The 18,320-nt window shown below is 34.1% G+C and overlaps 1 protein-coding gene across 7 annotated transcripts in view; it reads right to left on the reverse strand.

Moving 5' to 3' along the window:
* LRRK2 (leucine rich repeat kinase 2) overlaps nucleotides 1–18,320 on the reverse strand; it is a 153,113-nt gene that overhangs the window by 63,573 nt on the left and 71,220 nt on the right. For all 7 annotated transcript variants that reach the window (XR_003430080.1, XM_027093558.1, XM_027093557.1 and 4 more), the window contains 6 exons: nucleotides 15,417–15,535; nucleotides 14,920–14,989; nucleotides 14,199–14,416; nucleotides 6,584–6,834; nucleotides 6,156–6,304; nucleotides 2,009–2,102 (listed from right to left, as the gene is read on the reverse strand). Coding sequence is in view for 6 of the 7 variants with exons in the window: in XM_027093558.1 (XP_026949359.1) it covers nucleotides 2,009–2,102; nucleotides 6,156–6,304; nucleotides 6,584–6,834; nucleotides 14,199–14,416; nucleotides 14,920–14,989; nucleotides 15,417–15,535 (901 nt within the window). In the remaining variant the exon portion in view is untranslated. The remainder of the gene's footprint in view (nucleotides 1–2,008; nucleotides 2,103–6,155; nucleotides 6,305–6,583; nucleotides 6,835–14,198; nucleotides 14,417–14,919; nucleotides 14,990–15,416; nucleotides 15,536–18,320) is intronic.

Here is an 18,320-nt window from a genome sequence, read left to right on the forward strand (position 1 = left end):
AGTGTTTTACAAACACTTATGATGCATGAGAAATCATAATTAACAAAGGCAAAAACAGTCATTAAGATTCCTGCCTTCTATACAAGATTTACAAATATGTAGCCTCCATTTCTCTGTTCAATTTCACTCATACCTGGAGGGATTCTTCAGAGGTTGGGTCCTTAAGTTTACTATCATTTTTAGCAGCCAGCCTCAGTGTGAAAAATATCATAACATTGAGCATGATGTCTTGTATACAGTAGGCCCTCAATGTGAATTTGTTGCTTTCAGGCAGGAATAGCTACCCAAAATTTGCAGGAAATAGCAGAAAAACACATGTCACATGTAAATGTACATGTGTAGGAAGAATAAAGATAGTCAACAATTGTGGTATATTTGACTATGTAAAAGGTTGCCTGGACTTTTACTACTGTATACTGATCCCTTTCATCCAGCATATTTGAAGTATTATGAATTAATTCTAAGCTCAAATAGCTGTACTGCCTGCTAGACCAAGATTCAGATCTGCAGAGCAACATTATTGCTCTAATTTTTAAATGATCTAGATTTTGCCCTAGTTACCTTATAAAAATGTTGAAAACAAGAAAATTAATTTGACTATATTAAAGATAAGACATGTATGTCTAACAAACAATGCAACTGAGACAAAGTTGAGAATCGTCAGGTTGTTCAAAGGCAGTGTCTCTTAGCTTTTAGACTAAGCTTGGAGACTGAAGCTGGCCAACCACACGCTCATTTGTGAAACAAAAGAATAAATTTAAAAAATACATATAAAACACTAAAATGTATGCCTGAAGATGGTGTCTAAAGGTATAGTGTAATTAGGGACTGCATAATATTTTTAGTTCTCTGGGAAGAAAGCTTTCTTATGACATGCATCTTCTAATAAGCTTTTTTTTTTTTTTTTGCGGTACGCAGGCCTCTCACTGTTGTCACCTCTCCCGTTGCGGAGCACAGGCTCCGGACACGCAGGCTCCGCGGCATGTGGGATCTTCCCGGACCGGGGCACGAACCCTGAATCGGCAGGCGGACTCTCAACCACTGCGCCACCAGGGAAGCCCTCTAATAAGCTTTTATAAATAGGTGGCTTCCAAACACATTTTCAAGAATAAATTATGTTTAAAATATAGGACCGCCCACCTGTATTCTATAGTTGCCTGTATGTCAGAATTAAGAGTCTGAAATCAAACCACCAGTGTTTAAGAACTGTGACTTCGGGCAAGTTACTTTCTCTCTCATGAAATAGAGTTCTCATTATAAAGTGGAGATGATAACAGTAAGTATTTCATAGGATTATTAGGAAGATTAAAAAGATGATCCACTGTTAAGCAGTAAACTACAGTGTCTGACACATTCTAAACCTAGACTTAAATTAACTATTATTCATCTGTCTCACACCTTCCATGGCTAAATTATAACTAAGTATTATTTGCCTGTATATGTATATATTTGCACATGTACCTTGATGGATTTTATTTATAATAAATAACACTACTAGAATAGTTATTTAAGATTACAACACATTTGAAATCTAATTAATGCCTGGATTTTAATAGGAAGCTTTTATTTTTAATGAAATTAACCAAAAATATCCCCAAATACTTGGAACGACATAAATTATCCTATTCTTCACCAAAAATGTCACTCGAACATAACAAGTATAATTTCAAAGTTAATAGTGTTTTAGCAACATAATCCCCAAAGCAAGTGAAATTTTAAAAGTTAAAGTGATAGCCAGTACAATCTCATTTGATTATAATAATGCAACAAGTAATTACTCTTAAATTGTTTCTACACAACAGCACATTAAATTAATATAAAAGTTGAAAAGTCCAAATAACAATTCACATCTTTTGTCTAATATTAAAAGTCAAACATTCATAGATTTAAAAACATTAAGTTTAGTAGGTTTAGAAATCAATTACATTTATATGTCTAAGTTAAAACCATATTTCTGAAGGTTCTGTTCCACCTCGTGTGGTTTTTAAAGTTAAAATAGTAAACTTACTGTGGAAGATTTAAAATTGCTTCTGGAACACATGTAAATCTGTTTTGAGATAATTTTAGGCTTGTCATGGAAGAAGGCAAAAAAGGCATAGCAGCTAAGAGAAAATGAAAGTGAGATAATGGACATTTTAATAACTTTAACTAGATTTCCATTAGATTCTACAATAAGAGCAGCTACCAATGATCTGTCACATAATTTAATTTCCATTCTCACACTGACAATAAAATAATTCTACTTTTAAAATAAATTAATACTACCACAAAACATTAAAACAATACACCATAATTATAAGACTCTTTTAACCTGAAAGCCACAAAGGTGTCTAAGTATAAATTCATCTGTCCAACATCTGTACAAAGTAGAAATCATTAGAATATTCATTTCAAATTATGTGTGATATTATGGGACATACATTATTGATTAATTCAAATTACTCTGAAGTAAGTCTAACAAAACATTTTGGAATATTTTACTAATCCACAATATAATAAATAAAAATTTTCTATAACACCATCTTGTAAAGAGTATTCTATGGAATAATTATGGATGTTACTTAATAAAAGTATTCTTTGATCAATGATCTTAAGAGATTAGGGACCTCTCCACAGAGATTTCTACCTTGAATTTGGTGTTATTTCGATACATGTTTTTGTACTTTTATGATGTATGCATCCACAGGTAATACATATTACTGTTTTGCATTACATAAATATTATCATATCGTACATGTCTATATTCAATTTGCTTTTTCATGTAACAATTTTTTTAGATTTATTCTTCATGTTGATAAATACATCTTATTCATTTATTTTAACTGCTATATAGCATTTCCATTGTATGAATATAGCCAATTTTTTCACTCTCCTGTTGATAGACATTTACATTCTTTCCAATGTTTGGCTACTATGAAAAATGCCATAATAAATATTCCTATGCTTATGCTTACTTGCTGAATACTCAGTGCCTATGACAATGTTTAGCAAATTGTCAAAAAAAACCAAAAAGCAAAAGGGTCTTCTGTGAACAGTGAGAGGATGCCTCTATTGTATATAACCACTAGTAGAATTCCTGAACAGTAGGGCATCTACAATTTCATTAGAAATGCCAAATTTCCCTTTAAGACAGATATGCCAATTTTGTCAGTTATTCCTAAGGTATTTTATATCTTTTGAGACTAAAAATATATACTTTACAAAAAAAAAAGGGATTAGGGAAACATTATGCAAAATAAAATTAAATATTTCAGAGCTGTCAATATTCTGGTATATTTTATGAATTTCCAAAAGGGAAATACAGTACGAGGTACCTCCAAGGAATAAAATTCTATGGAACATAATTTTGGAAACTGAGCAAATCATACAGACTGTTTCCTCATCTGTAAAATAGTGAAGCTAAATCAGATGAACTCTGAGATTCTTCAGAGATCTGAAAATCTGTGGTTCTATGAAAGTGGCTTGAGAAATTATTTCTTAGCATTTTCAAGGTTAAAAATATGGGTTATGTTTTATCCAGAAAATCTTCGAGGGTCAAAATGTTCCAGGACATTACTAGAAGCTATTTTCCTGAGAAGCAGAAAGGTACATGCTATACTTCACCTATTTCCAAAAAGTATTTGTAGCAAAATAAATTAGTAGAAATGATTCTCCAATTAGGAATTAAAAGTCTTAAGGTTCAGATTCTATATGGAAGACTGATAAAATCAAAGAACTAAAACTTCATTTCACATGGGAATTTTTTTTTTTTTTTGTGGTACGCGGGCCTCTCACTGTTGTGGGCTCTCCCGCTGCGGAGCACAGGCTCCGGACGCGCAGGCTCAGCGGCCATGGTTCACGGGCCCAGCGGCTCCGCGGCATGTGGGATCTTCCGGGATTGGGGCACGAACCCGTGTCCCCTGCATCGGCAGGCGGGCTCTCAACCACTGCGCAACCAGGGAAGCCCCCACATGGGAATTTTTAATGGTTGTGGTCCCACTCAGGTATGACCTCCATAATGCGTCTTTCCAAATATAAAACCACTTCTAAAATTATTACAAAGTCGTGCAGTGCAAACATTTTTTGAACATAGGTATGTTCAAGCTTTCACAACTAATTAATTAATTCTATGCCCCTGAACATGTCACACAAAAATCTCAGAGCTTCAATTTCCTCAGTCAAGCAGAGATCATACCTGTCCTACCCTATAGGATTTTTGTGAGATTCAGCTGAGATAACATATTGACCATAAGCTAGCCTTAGGGTCCCTCAGATGCTCTTCTTTCCAGACTTAATTAAACGTCACAGACACAGACACACTTCCCTGCCTCCACAGTCTGGATCAGATCCCCTTGAGGTACCCTCATAGCATCTTGAAACTTCTCCTCACAGCACTTAGTATGATATACAATTACATTTATTTATTCCATCATTATTCAATGTCAGTCTTCTGCACTTAACTACACGTTCCTTAAGGACAGAGACTGGGTTGCTTTACTCACTAGTGAGTGAATCACTCTATTCCCCAGTTTCACTCTCATGGTAAGAACATTGTCAATATCCAAAGAGGGTGGAAGGAAGGGAAAAAGAAGGAAAATAATTCTATGCAAATTAATATGGATTTTATTGTTAGTAGTTTCTCAAAGTTCTGGGAAAATAAAATATTTTAAGGTAAGTTGTCAAACTATATTCTGCAATTAAACAATATTAAAAATTATTTTACCAAGTCAGGTATAGGTATGTGGGTGGCAAGGTATGCATGGCCTCCATTAAGGAAGATAAAATAGGGAAAGTTCCCACTTATTTCCATAGAAGTATTCTGTTCCTCAATATTAGAACTTTCAGACAGGCTACAAATGAACATAATTCCCTGTTGTCTCACACGCTACGAGAACATAGAGTATTCCAGGATTTTTAACAAAAGTGATGATCATATTGTGTATTATTATAATATTTTGCACAGAGCAAGAGCTCAATGAATACACATTAACCTAACTAATTTAAAAACTTTTAAATAATTAATTTTATTTCTAAAAAATAATAATAGTGGGCTTCCCTGGTGGCACAGTGGTTGAGAGTCCGCCTGCCGATGTAGGGGACACGGGTTCATTCCCCGGTCCGGGAAGATCCCACATGCCGCGGAGCGGCTGGGCCCGTGAGCCATGGCCGCTGAGCCTGCGCGTCCGGACCCTGTGCTCCGCAATGGGAGAGGCCACAACAGTGAGAGGCCCGCGTACCGCAAAAAATAATAATAATAGTACTTATACTCCAAAAATCTGCTGAAGAAACTTCAGTAGGAAACTCAGTATTTCTGCTTCAAGCAGTTCAGGCAACTTATAAGCATTTTTAGTATAATCGTGTAAAAGGAACCACAGTTTAATGACTATCTGCAGTCCAAGATATTGACATTTTAGCCTATGACAATAACAACATGTTAAATACTGTAATACAATTTTTAATATTAAAATATTAAAAACGCCTTTTTGTAGAGCAGCTTTAGGTTTATAGAAAAATTGAGCAGAAAATATAGAGAGCTCCCACATCTATCTATTCCCCTCACCATCACCACCCCAGACACATGCATCTTTTCCCCATTATGAACAACTAGAATAGTTTGGTATACTTGTACGTATAATTGACGAGCCTATATTAATAAATTATTATTAACTAAAGTCCACAGTTTACAACAGAGTTCACTCTTTGTGTACTATATTCTGTGGGTCTTGACAAATGTATAATGACATGTATCCACATTACAGTATCACACAAACTAATTCCACTGCCCTAAAAATCCCCTCTTCTCCACCTAGTCATCACTCCCTCCCTCCAAAATCTTGGAAATCACTGATTATTTTACTAACCCCTTAGTTTTGCCTTTCCCAAAATGTCATATAGTTGAAATTATACAGTGTGTAGCCTTGTCAGATTGGCTTCTTTCACTTAGCAATATGCATTTAAGTTCCCTCCACATTTCACGGCTTGACAGCTCAATTCTTTTTATCACCAACCTGCTAACTTGATATTTAAAACTCCAGCATAATATTTAACTGAAATGCCACCTTTAAATCCCCACCTAAAATGTCCATATATGGCTCATGCAATTACATTTATTTGTTGCATTCGACCCATACAACACTCAAAAGGACGGAAGGAGAAGACTCATATAAAACACTTACCAAGAAAATTCATTCTGGCACTTAAACTCTCCACTTTAGGACAAGTCTCAAGAAAGTCCTCTGATAGAGATGAAATGTGGTTTTTACTAAGGTTTAAAATCTTCAGTTCCTTCAGGCTCAAAGGGGAATATATTCCTGATATTTTATTTCTAGTCGTAAGAGACAAAATGAGGATTAAATTGCATAAATTCACATGCTTTGAAAATAGTCAAAATATCTTCAAAAATAGCATTAAAGCACATTTATTAATTTTAAAATTAGTTTTAAAAATTTAAGTCAATTTAAAGAAGCTGTATTATGAATTTCCTCAGTCTTTTATCACATTACCATGTAAAAGTCATTACTATGGAAACAATGTCATTGTATGTCAACCTTATGAAACTTCAATGTGAGGTGACCCTTTTTTCTTCAATGAACCCCTTTCTTACCCTTCTAAAATGAGCTGTTCAAGTTTCTCTACCACATCACCGAGATTCTCAGGAAGAAAAGATAGCTGATTGTAGGACAGGTTAAACTGTTTCAAGGTTGAGCACCTCACAGCCCGATCCAAAACTACTGAGGGTCCAATGTCGTTTCGAGAGACGTCAAGGTTGGCAATACAATTCATTTTCAACAAGTAAGGGGGAAATGATGTAAATTTATTACTTTGCAAGTCCAAATGTGTCAAACACTTCAGAGTCTGGAAAGACAATATTTTAAAATTTTTTAATGAACCACCTGAACAACTTAAGTTTAGCTAATATTTCTGCCTTCCATACTTCTGGTAACTAGAACCATTAAGAATTTTCCAAAAAACTGAAAACACAATCTACAAGAGAACTTCAGTATACTGACTGGTACTACCTGCTCTGCTAATAAAATGGGTAAAGCCAGGAAAAATATAACAGGTAGAAGGTCAAAAGCACGCTCATAGAAATAAGGTTTAGAGTCTAATTCAGCTTTTCTCGTAAACTATTCCTGCAATGAGTAAAATGGAAGAATACTTTTGAACTAATGACTTAATGAATAAGCAGTATAACATAATCCTGGGAATATAGTTTTTAACACTAGCTTTTAGAAATTGTTACACATTTTAATATAAATAAGATTTACCATAAAGTAGTCATGTATATAATACACATTTTATTTTATAACCTCCTTTTTATTTTCTATTTTTTTATTTTTTAATTTATTTAATTTATTTATTTTTGGCTTCATTGGGTCTTTGTTGCTGTGCACAGACTTTCTCTAGTTGCAGTAAGCAGGAGCTACTCTTTGTTGCAGCTTGCGGGCTTCTCATTGCGGTGGCTTCTCTTGTTGCAGAGCACAGGCTCTAGGCACAAAGGCTTCAGTAGTTGTGGCACACAGGCTCAGTAGTTGTGGCTCGTGGGCTCTAGAGCACAGGCTCAGTAGTTGTGGTGCACAGGCTTAGTTGCTCCGCGGCATGTGAGATCTTCCCAGACCAGGGCTCAAACCTGTGTCCCCTGCATTCGCAGGCAGATTCTTAACCACTGCACCACCAGGGAAGCCCTAACCTCTTTTTTTAAATGAAACGTTTTGTTTCAAATCTCTATTTTCTATTTTTAATCAATTTCTAATTTTACTATGATAATAGCAAAACTTCCATTTATGTATCATATCAATTTTTAAAATGTTTCGTATGAATTATTGTCAAAGGGCTAAACTACCAAAAAACAATCACTTCCTTATTCTCCTCCTTATATATCAATATATGTACTTATTCTCATATGGAATTCTAAACAGTTTAACATGATTATAAAGGCTTATTAATGGATCACTGACCAAAAAATCGGTTTCAAAATTTCTATCATTGTTTCAGATACTACAAGATTATTCAGAAGAAAAGATTTTTACATTATTTATTCCCAAGGTTTAATCACCAAATTTTCTTGTAAAGAAACAGCTAAAAGCAGTAACAAAAAGTCCCATCTAGTGGTGCTGACTTGAAATTTCCTTAGAGAAAGTTATGAGCTGGCCCAGTCTTTGAATGCCCTAATGTATGTCACCTTGCCATGCTCTCTTCATTCTCTTTGTTTCCACTAGGCTAAATTCTAGTTTTCTTTTACTTAATATTTAGCAAATATTGACAGTCTACCAAGGGTCAGTCATTAATTCCTTCACAAATTAGTTCAGTAATCATCTATCAAACGTCTACTATATGTCATACCTTAGTAGGCACTGGGGATACATGTGAACAAGTCTAAAACAGTTCCTGTTCTAGAGGAGTTTACAATTTTGTGAGGACAATATACTTTAGATCAAAATTTATAGTAATGAGCACTGGAAGAAAAAGAGTGGGTGCCGGGGAAAGGTAAACCAGATGGTAGCCAACCTAGCCTGGAGGGAAGACAAGAGAAGAAAGGAAGAAGATGGTAAGGAAGTGGCATTTAAAATGAGGTCCTTTGAAAACTTCCCTAACATGGGAAAGGAAATAGTCAATCAAGTGCAGGAAGCACAGAGAGTCCCATACAGGATAAATCCAAGTAAAACACACCAAGACACATATTAATCAAACTATCAAAAATTAAATACAAAGAAAACATATTAAAAGCAGCAAGGGAAAAATACCAATAACATACAAGGAAATCCTCATAAGGTTAACAGCTGATCTTTCAGCAGAAACTCTGCAAGCCAGAAGGGAATGGCAGGACATATTTAAAGTGATGAAAGGGAAAAATCTACAACCAAGATTACTCTACCCAGCAAGGATCTCATTCAGATTTGATGGAGAAATTAAAACCTTTACAGACAAGCAAAAGCTAAGAGAATTCAGCACTACCAAACCAGCTTTACAACAAATGCTAAAGGAACTTCCCTAGGCAGGAAACACAAGAGAAGGAAAAGACCTACAATAAAAAACACAAAACAATTAAGAAAATGGGAATAGGAACATATATATCGATATTCATACTTAAATGTACATGGACTGAATGCTCCAACCAAAAGACACAGACTGGCTGAATGGATACAAAAACAAGACCCATATATATGCTGTCTACAAGAGACCCACTTCAGACCTAGGAACACATACAGACTGGAAGTGAGGGGATGGAAAAAGATATCCCATGCAAATGAAAATCAAAAGAAAGCTGGAGTAGCAATTCTCATATCAGACAAAATAGACTTTAAAATAAAGACTATTACAAGAGACAAAGAAGGATACTACATAATGATCAAGGGGTCAATCCAAGAAGAAGATATAACAATTGTAAATATTTATGTACCCAACATAGGAGCACCTCAATACATAAGGCAAAGGCTAACAGCCATAAAAGGGGAAATCAACAGTAACACAACCATAGTAAGGGACTTTAACACCCCACTTTTACCAATAGACAGACCATCCAAAATGAAAATAAATAAGGAAACACAAGACTTAAATGATACATTAAACAAGATGGACTTAATTGATATTTATAGGACATTCCATCCAAAAACAACAGAATACACTTTCTTCTCAACTGCTCATGGAACATTCTCCAGGAGAGATCATATCTTGGGTGACAAATCAAGCCATGGTAAATTTAAGAACTCTGAAATCGTATCAAGTATCTTCTCCGACCACAACACTATGAGACTAGATTTCACTTACAGGAAAATATCTGTAAAAAATGCAAACACATGGAGGCTAAACAATACACCACTTAATAACCAAGAGATCACTGAAGAACTCAAAGAGGAAATCAAAAAATACCTAGAAACAAATGACAGTGAAAACATGACTACCCAAAACCTATGTGATGCAGCAAAAGCAGTTCTAAGAGGGAAGTTTACAGCAACACAATCCTACCTCAAGAAACAAGAAAAATCTCAAATAAACAACCTAACCTTACACTTAAAGCAATTAGAGAAAGAAGAACAAAAAAAAAACCCAAAATTAGCAGAAGGAAAGAAATCATAAAGATCAGATCACAAAGAAATGAAAAAGAAATGAAGGAAATGATAGCCAAAAAAGATCAATAAAACTAAAAGCTGGTTCTTTGAGAAGATAAACAAAATTAAAAAACCATTAGCCAGACTCATCGAGAAAAAAAGGGAGAAGACTCAAATCAATAGAAAGAGAAAGGAAAAAGGAGAAGTAACAACTGACAGTGCAGAGATACAAAGGATCAGGAGAGATTACTACAAGCAACTCTATGCCAATAAAATGGACAACCTGGAAGAAATGGACAAATTCTTAGAAAAGCAAAACCTACCAAGACTGAACCAGGAGGAAATAGAAAATATAAACAGACCAACCACAAGCTCTGAAATTGAGACTGTGATTAAAAATCTTCCAACAAACAAAAATCCAGGACCAGTTGGCTTCACAGGCGAATTCTATCAAACATTTAGAGAAGAGCTAACACCTAGCCTTCTCAAACTCTTCCAAAATATAGCAGAGGGAGGAACACTCCCAAACTCATTCTACAAGGTCACCATCACCCTGATACCAAAACCAGAGAAAGATGTCACAAAGAAAGAAAACTACAGGCCAATATCACTGTTGAACATAGATGCAAAAATCCTCAACAAAATATTAGCAAACAGAACCTAACAGCACATTTAAAGGATCATACACCACGATCAAGTGGGGTTTACCCCAGGAATGCAAGGAATCTTCAATATCTGCAAATCAATCAATGTGATACACAATATTAACAAATTGAAGAATGAAAACCATATGATCATGTCAAAAGATGCAGAAAAAGCTTTTGACAAAATTCAACACCCATTTATGATAAAAACCCTCCAGAAAGTAGGCATAGAGGAAACTTTCCTCAACATAATAAAGGCCATATGTGACAAACCCACAGCCAACATTGTTCTCAATGGTGAAAAACTGAAACCATTTCCTCTCAGATCAGAACAACACAAGGTTATTCACTCTCACCACTATTATTCAACATAGTTTTGGAAGTTTTAGCCACAGCAATCAGAAAAGAAAAAGAAATAAAGGGAATCCAAATCGGAAAAGAAGAAGTAACACTGTCACTCTTTGCAGATGACATGATACTATACATAGAGAATCCTAAAGATGCTACCAGAAAACTACTAGAGCTAATCAGTGGATTTGGTAAAGTAGCAGGATACAATATTAATGCACAGAAATCTCTTGCATTCCTATACAGTAATGATGAAAAATCTGAAACAGAAATTAAGGAAACACTCCCATTTACCACTGAAACAAAAAGAATAAAATACCTAGGAATAAACCTACCTAAGGAGACAAAAGACCTGTATGCAGAAACTATAAGACACGGATGAAAGAAAGTAAAGATGATACAAACAGATGGAGAGATATACCATGTTCTTGGATTGGAAGAATCAACATTGTGAAAATGACTATACTACCCAAAAAAAGTACAGATTCAATGCAATCCCTATCAAACTACCACTGGCATTTTTCACAGAACTAGAACAAAAAATTTCACAATTTGTATGCAAACACAAAAGACCCCAAATAGCCAAAGCAATCTGGAGAAAGAAAAACGAGCTGGAGGAATCAGGCTCCCTTACTTCAGACTATACTACAAAGCTACAGTAATCAAGACAGTATGGTACTGGCATAAAGACAGAAATACAGATTAATGGAACAGGACAGAAATACCAGAGATAAACCCATGCAATATGGTCACCTTATTTTTTATAAAGAAGGCAAGAATATACAATGGAGAAAAGACAGCCTCTTCAATAAGTGGTGCTGGGAAAACTGGACTGCTACATGTAAAAGAATGAAATTAGAACACTCCTTAATACCATATACAAAAATAAGCTCAAAATGGATTACAGACCAAAATGTAAGGCCAGACACTATCAAACTCTTAGAGGAAAACATAGGCAGAACACTCTATGACATAAATCACAGCAAGATCCTTTTTGACCCATCTCCTAAAGAAATGGAAATAAAAACAAAATAAACAAATGGGACATAATGAAATTTAAAAGCTTTTGCACAGCAAAGGAAACCATAAACCAAAAGAAAAGACAACCCTCAGAATGGGAGAAAATATTTGCAAATGAAGCAATTGACAAGGCATTAATCTCCAAAATATACAAGCAGCTCATGTAGCTCAATATCAAAAAAAGAAACAGCCCAATCCAAAAATGGACTGAATAAGTACAGACATTTCTCCAAAGAAGATATACATATTGCCAACAAATACATGAAAGGATGGTCAACATCACTAATCATTAAAGAAATGCAAATCAAAACTACAATGAGGTATCACCTCACACCAGTCAGAATGGCCATCATCTAAAAATCTACAAACAATAAATGCTGGAGAGGGTGTGGAGAGAAGGGAACCCTCTTGCACTGTTGGTGGGAATGTTAATTGATACAGCCACTATGGAGGTTCCTTAAAAAAATGAAAATAGAACTACCATACGACCCAGCAATCCCATTACTGGGCATATACCCTGAGAAAACCATAATTCAAAAAGAGTCATGTATCACAATGTTCACTGCAGCTCTATTTACATAGCCAGGACATGGAACCAACCTAAGTGTCCACTGATAAAGAAGATAAATGTATAAAGTAGATGTGTCACATACATACAATGGAATATTACTCAGCCATAAAAAGAAACAAAATTGAGTTATTTGTAGTGAGGTGGATGGACTTAGAGTCTGTCATGCAGAGTGAAGTAAGTCAGAAAGAGAAAAACAAATACCGTATTCTAACACATATATACGGAATCTAAAAAGAAAAGAACATGTTTCTGAAGAACATAGGGGCAGGACAGGAATAAAGACACAGACATAGAGAATGGACTTGAGGACACGGGGAGGGGGAAGGGTAAGCTGGGACGAAGTGAGATAGTGGCATGGACATATATACACTATGAAATGTAAAACAGATAGCAAGTGGGAAGCAGCCGCATAGCAGAGGGAGATCAGCTCGGAGCTTTGTGAACACCTAGAGGGGTGGGGTAGGGAGCTTGGGAGGGAGACACAAGATGGAGGAGATATGGGGATATATGTATATGTATAGCTGATTCACTTTGTTATAAAGCAGAAACTAACACACCATTTTAAAGCCATTATACTCCAATAAAGATGTTTAAAAAAAAAATGAGGCCCTTGTAACTTGGGGGATTTATGCAGGTAAAGAGGAGAATAGAGTGGGGATATACTTTAGACATTGGGGTAGCGTTAGGGATCACCTTTTTTTCTTCTCTCTCCCCAGATATACAAACTTTAGGGGAAAGATACCACTTAAATATATTTAAAAATCATGCAATGTTGCTCTTAAAATATGTCAAAATTATGGTAAATTTTAAAAATTAGAAAAAGGGAAATGTACTGGCAACAACACTAGTTTATAAAAACAGGTATAATTCTTTTTCAAACTTTGCAGTTCAGTTCAAGAATTTGTTTAAAAATTTAAACATTTGTATTAAGATCGTTTTGTCCGTATATTTTCTTTGACTTCTGATCTATAGTACATAAAAAAAGGATGAACAAAGTCAATAGTCAGAGGACTATCCTATCAGCAGACTATTTTATACTTTAATTTTTATGAAATAGGAACTTTGAGCATAAAAATCAATTTTTAAGCTGCATATAATTTCAAAACTCAATTAATGCCTTATAGATAGTTTAGTTGAGCCTCTGTATTTTGCAGATAAGAAAATTAGGGTCTACAGCAGTCAGAGTAATATGTTCTTATTGTCACACAGTTGGTAGCTGAGCAGAGCCAGGATCACCAAACTAGGTCTAACCTAATTTAAACAGTTTAAGTTGTCCTACTAGAATTAAATAATTGAAGGCATAATCAACACATAGCCTTGCTAGACTTTAATACTTACCATGTAGCATCAGGACAGAACCTCGAATTCCTTTTTAATCACATTTCCATTTCCATTACCTGCCCCCAAAGATGCTTCTGGAATACCACACAGACTAAGATACTTGTATGACAACCAGAAGAATGGGGGAATTATTGTCCAATGACACAAAAACAGAACGTTCCTTTTAAAGATTTAAGCATGCAAGTTAGATATAAATGTAAAAGCTCTTCAAATATCCTGAGAATTATAAGGATAAATTAAACTTACTTCACATAGTTGTTGTGGAAAGCTCGTGAGTGCATTCTGGTGAAGTTCCAGCTTTTCAAGATGCTCCAAATGACCACTTATACAGGATTTCTGGCTCAGGGCATCAATATCTCTTAGTTCATTTGCTGAAAGGTCTAAAGATGTAATATATTCTCTCTCAGAAGACAGGGAAGAAATGCTCTCTGAATGCCTCATATGTGATTGGAATTTTGATGCTCCTTTTGTCAAAAACAAACAAACAATGGAAATATAAGCAAGAAATTTAAGTTCATATGGTAAACGTTTACGGATCACCTACTACTGTCAGGCTCTCTTCAAGGCACTGGAAATTCAACAGAAAACCAAACTATGGAACTTACATTACAGTGGCAGAGATAAACAGTAAATAATAAATATTTAATCAGGTGGTATAAGTAGTGAAAAAAACAACAGACCTGAAGAAGAAGAACATCAAAAGTGGCATTGGTGAGGGTATTATTTACATTTCAGGAACACAGTAGAAAGGATAAAAAGTGTATGATGTATAACATCATAAAGGCTAAATTTTTAAATCTATAATTGTATTTCATTTTTCTACAGTCTATGGAATCATTAGGTAAATATAATTTGAAGGTTATGTGAAATTGGCATCAAGAAAATTTGCATAATCAGAGGAAATTTATCAAAGTGCTGTATTCTGCTCAAAATATCTATTTACTTGTGATTACTTTCAAATACTTACTGAGTGAATCATCTGAAGTCAATATTTTTCTTTTTCTCTTCAGTAAATCTTCATGATCAAACATGGGTCCCTATTAAATATTTATAATAAAATTACCATCATTTTTTGGAGCAAAGAGAACATTTTCCTATCTGGTTTCTTTAGGAGTCACTATAAGATTACTAGCTAAAATATTCGTGGGACCAAGCCATACCATAAGACACAGACCTAGTCTGGGCTCCATAGACATGAAGCTCTAAAAAGAAAAAAGAGTAAAACCATTTTAAAGTGTACAGAGCACCTATATACCCCAAACATGCTCAAAAGTCTACAAATGTAAATTTAAAATCGCATACGTGCACGCACACACACACGTGTGTATAAAGAGAGAGAGAGAGTTTTCTCACATTAGGGAATTTCTGCACCAATAGCTCCTAGCTTTGGCACACAATTTCAGTTATTGAAAGAATGTCAAAAAATATACAATATTTAACTGCAGTTTTTACAGTATAACTTACCAATGAATTGGAATGTCTTTGCAAATTTGGTGAGCAACGCTGCAAGGCAGGATCTTGGTAAAATTCTCCTACGCTAATTGAATTTGATTTCTTTTTCACAAGAAATGAGCCTTCACTTCCTATTTTTAAACAATAACATAAAGGCAAGTAAGAAAAGCTGACCTAATCATAAGATGCTAGCATAGTAGTTCAATCACAAAACATTAAACACATTTTCATGAATGGAAATTGCCCAATTTCTTTTGTAACATCTTTAAAATAGAAATGATAAACTGTGTCAGCTTGTCATTTTCAAATTCAACTACATTATTCTTCATCCACAAATATTTATTGAATGGCCGTCACAGACTAGACACTGAGTAAGTGCAGGATAAAGATAAGCAGGAAAAATAATCCAGGCCTCATATGAGCTCATAGTACAGCAGGAAAGAGCCAAGTAAAAAAATAGTACAAGTGCTACAATAAATACATGCATGTTCAGGAAGCAGAGAAAGTTTATACATAAATCTGATCAATGTTATTCCTTTCTGTTTCTCTGAATTTTGCTTAGAAAATTTTCGAATCTTGTTTTAAATATTGGAATCACACTAAATTATTTAACATTCAGTAATTTTGAGTACACCTCTGTTTGAATTACATATTTTATAGTTTCATTTATGAAATGACATTAAAATAAACACAATGAGTTTAGTTGGCAATATTGTTTTGAGAGAGAAAAGAATTACTTTTAAAATTATGGATTTTCAAGAAAATAAGGATCAATATTAGTCATATTTTAAGGATAAATAATGTAGAGCCATTTTTAAGAACTCATGAGATTTTAAATTCTATCACTTTTTATCTTAGAAGCATAAAGAATTAATTGTGTCAAAACATTATAAAATTTACAAATCCAAAAATCAATTATTTTTACATTAGCATTTCTGATGTTTTCCTTTATTTAAAAATATTTAAAGAGAATTCTTCTTTCATCTATGATGGTGTAACAAACACTGAACTTAACCTCCCCACAATGAACAACTAGAAAATTGGACAAATTTTTTTAAACAACTGTTTTCAGACATTGGGCTGCAGAGAGTACAGGACTGTGTAATCCCTGAAAGAAGGGAAACAAACTATATGAACCTTATGATCACCCTGGCTTTCTGCCTGGAGGCAATTTAAGGGCCATAGGCACAATGAGAAGGAATTTAAACAAAGCACAATGGCTTTCTTGAGATGAGGAAATGGAGATCAGTGTTCATGGAGACTAACTTAGCTGGGAGTTCCAGGAGAGAGTCATGGAAAAATAGCTCCAGTAATCTGCATAGGGATTTCCTATAGCTGTGCTCTAGAAGAAATGTAAAAGGGAGCTCTTCAGGAGGAAGGAAATGATACTAGATGCAAACTTGGATCAATATAAGGAGGTTAAGTCATCAAAAAAATTATAGTATTTAATGTATGTTCACCCAGTAACAGAGCTTCAAAATACACAAAGCATAAACTGATAAAATGAAAAGGAAAATTAACAAATTGACAATTACAATCTCAACATTTTGTTCTTAAATATAACAAGTAGAGAAAAAATCAGTAAAGATATAGAGGACCTGAAAAACACTATCAAACAAGTTGACCCAATTTCACCCAACAACAACCAAATACACATTTTTTTAATTGCACATGAAACATTCACCAAGATAGACCACACAGTAGTCCACAAAGCATGTCTCAATAAATGTAAAAGGACAGAAATCATCAGAGTAGGTTCTTTAACCACAACAAAATGAAATTTGAAACCAATAAGAGAAAGCTATGTGGAAAAATGTCCAAGTATTTGGAAAATAAACAACACTCTTCTAAATAACTCATGAGTCAAAAAATCACAAAGGAAATTAGAAAATTTCAAAAGTGAATGTAAACAGAATATATAAAAGTTGTGGGATGCAGCTAAAATGGTGCTCAGAAGGATCTGCATGGTCTTAAATGTTTATATTATAAACTTAGAAAGCTCTAAAAATCAGTATTCTAAGCTTCCATGTTAAGAATCTATAAAATAAGAGTCAAATAAAATCTAAATAAGTAAAAAAAAAGAAAAAGAAAGAAAAGAAAAAGCAAAAATCAATGAAAAATAAAGTGGACAATCAATACAGAAAGTCAATGAAACAAAAACCTGATTCTTTGAAAAGATCAAAAAAATTGATAAATCTTGAGCTAGACTGAAGAAGGAAAAAAAGGAAAGACAAAAAATATCAATGTCAAAAAAAAATATATCAATGTCAAGAATTAAAGATCAGATATCACTAATGATCTTATAAACATTAACAGGACAATAAGAGATTATAAATAACAATAAATAAATTTGGCAACTTATGTAAAGTGGACAAATTCCTTGAAATTTCAAATTACAAAAACTGACAAAAGAAGTAACAGAAAAATCAAAAGAACCATAAATTTATTAAAGTTATTATATTTATAATTTAAAAGCCTCCCCCCCACCACCAAAAAGTATTCCTAACCTACAAGTCTTTACTCATGAATCCTATTAAACATTTAAGACCTCTCCTACACAAATTCTTTCAGAAAACAGTGGAGTCAGGAGCACTTTCCAATTCATTTCAAGAGGCTAGCATACTCTCATAGTTACAACAAAACAAAACTACAGACCAATATCCCTCATAGATGCAATATCCTTAACAAAATTTTAGAAAATCAAATCAAATAATATATTAAAAGGATAATACACCATAACCCAGTAAGATTTACCCCAGAAAAGCAAGTTTGGTTTAACATTAGGAAATCAATCAATGTAATTAACTAAATAACAGAATAAAGGGAGAAAATATGCCCATTTCAACAGATGCAGAAAAGCATTTTCCAACACCCATTATGATAAAAAGTCACAGCAAATAATTACTAGAAACAAGT

The sequence above is a fragment of the Aethalodelphis obliquidens genome, unplaced genomic scaffold (genome assembly GCF_003676395.1).
Source record: "Aethalodelphis obliquidens isolate GAN/ISIS:26980383/991018 unplaced genomic scaffold, ASM367639v1 scaffold84, whole genome shotgun sequence".
Classification (NCBI taxonomy): domain Eukaryota; kingdom Metazoa; phylum Chordata; class Mammalia; order Artiodactyla; family Delphinidae; genus Aethalodelphis; species Aethalodelphis obliquidens.